We start from the raw sequence: 1604 nt of genomic DNA, 5'->3' as shown, positions 1-1604 counted from the left end.
ATTTGTGATCAGAGAAATGACAAACAACAAGCGCTACACTACACTACTCAAAATACAACTTAACCACTGATCTCTAGTCATGTCCTCTTTTGGAAGGCTGAACAAAGTAGTTTCGCTTTCACAACGAAGCACACAACGCCTCCACGACATGGCGGCGGCAACAATACTACAGCGAGAATAAAAGTTACGCCTTCTTTCTTTGTGTGAACATTTGGGCGGCGTAATGCACATCTTCCCACATCGTGACGTAGATATGTGGGGAGGTGTTAGAACGAGCTGTTTTAGGTAGGTGAGGTTAACTCAACTTTTATAAAGAATATCTTTTTGGATTTAAGACTTTAGTCTTTGCAACTTTACAGATCTTCTTTATGCACCAAGAGCTTGTAACACTCCAAAGAGAAAGGAAAAATTGAAATCGCATCATATGACCCCTTTAAAAATAAAGATTCAGAGATATTTTTACTTTATAAAGAGCTGTGTTTTGGGGGATTCTGACACTTCTGTCTGTTTCAATTCAGTGTCAGGATCCAGATATTCATGCTCCATGTTTTTTGTGAGGTTTTTCATCCAAGTTTCATGTGCTTGTGTGTTATTTAGCACATTTGTTTTCACTGGCTACATGTTCTTGTATTCTCATGTCTGGAGTGAGTGCATGGCTCCTATCATGTTTATGTGCCTTGTGCAGTACATGTCTTGACCCTGCCTTCTTGTTATCACATTAGTTTAATTTGCCCCAACTGCCTTCCCTTGTTAGCCTCCTCACTTCCTTCCCTATGTATTCTCCCTGTGTGCACTGCTGTGCCAAATCATCTTCTATTGTTCCCAGTCTTGTGCTTTCCATGTCCCATTCAGCTTTGCCCTGCCTGGGTAGTTTTTGTTTGTTATTGTTTAGAATTTTTAAACTAAAGTCCATCTAACTCTGCACCTGATTCTTCACCATTCCACCTATAGTACTGAGTGTGGTTAATTAGTATTACTCAGTAATTGTTTGTGTAATTACACATAACCAGGACACCTTAAAATAAACTGTAACCAGAAAGTCATGCAGTTCTGGAATGACGATTACAGTTATGAATCAAAACACAAATTTTTTTATTATAACGTTGCTTAGTGTCAAAATGTCCAGCTACGGATGTTTGGACCTTTAAAAATCAAGGAAAAAATAAATATATATATATATATATATATATATATATATACAACAGCACTCTTGCTTGTATGATATTGCTTAATTCTTTTTTAAAGAGAATGAAAAGCTTGGGACGTTTAATACCTGCGGTTTGTAAACGGTCTCTGTCTTCCCCTGTATTTTCATAGCATTCAGCAGGCTCCTGTGAGCACGGCTCCTGTGCATTTGTGCCTGTGTTTTCGTAGCATTCTCCAGACGAGGTGCAGGATGACTCAAACGAGTCCACTGTGCGAGAGGTGATGACAATACTCATTGTAGCCTAATCAAAGACTTTTGTATGTAATTTAATCATATTAAAGACCTCTCTTCAGTCAATGGGTTGTTATAAACAGTTCTCACCACTTGTAGCAGACCCACGCATCTGCTGTGCGTTATGATCAGAGATTTGCTGGTATCCTCCCACTGTGACCTTTGC

The 1604-nt window shown here is 38.9% G+C and overlaps 1 protein-coding gene across 2 annotated transcripts in view; it reads right to left on the bottom strand.

Annotated features, from left to right (window-relative positions):
* The window catches only part of LOC107565248 (T-cell differentiation antigen CD6-like), an 8408-nt gene that overhangs the window by 1400 nt on the left and 5404 nt on the right, over positions 1 to 1604 (bottom strand). Inside the window, exons 7-8 of one of the 2 annotated variants that reach the window (XM_016250469.1) lie at positions 1529 to 1598; positions 1274 to 1414 (exon numbers count right to left, since the gene is read on the bottom strand). The exons of the other annotated variant lie outside the window; for it this stretch is intronic. Of the exons in view, the coding sequence (XP_016105955.1) occupies positions 1274 to 1414; positions 1529 to 1598 (211 nt within the window). The remainder of the gene's footprint in view (positions 1 to 1273; positions 1415 to 1528; positions 1599 to 1604) is intronic. 2 annotated transcript variants of the gene reach the window in all.

Source organism: Sinocyclocheilus grahami, unplaced genomic scaffold, assembly GCF_001515645.1.
Source record: "Sinocyclocheilus grahami isolate Dianchi unplaced genomic scaffold, SAMN03320097.WGS_v1.1 scaffold990.1, whole genome shotgun sequence".
Lineage (NCBI taxonomy): Eukaryota > Metazoa > Chordata > Actinopteri > Cypriniformes > Cyprinidae > Sinocyclocheilus > Sinocyclocheilus grahami.
This window is presented reverse-complemented; position numbering and strand designations above follow the sequence as displayed.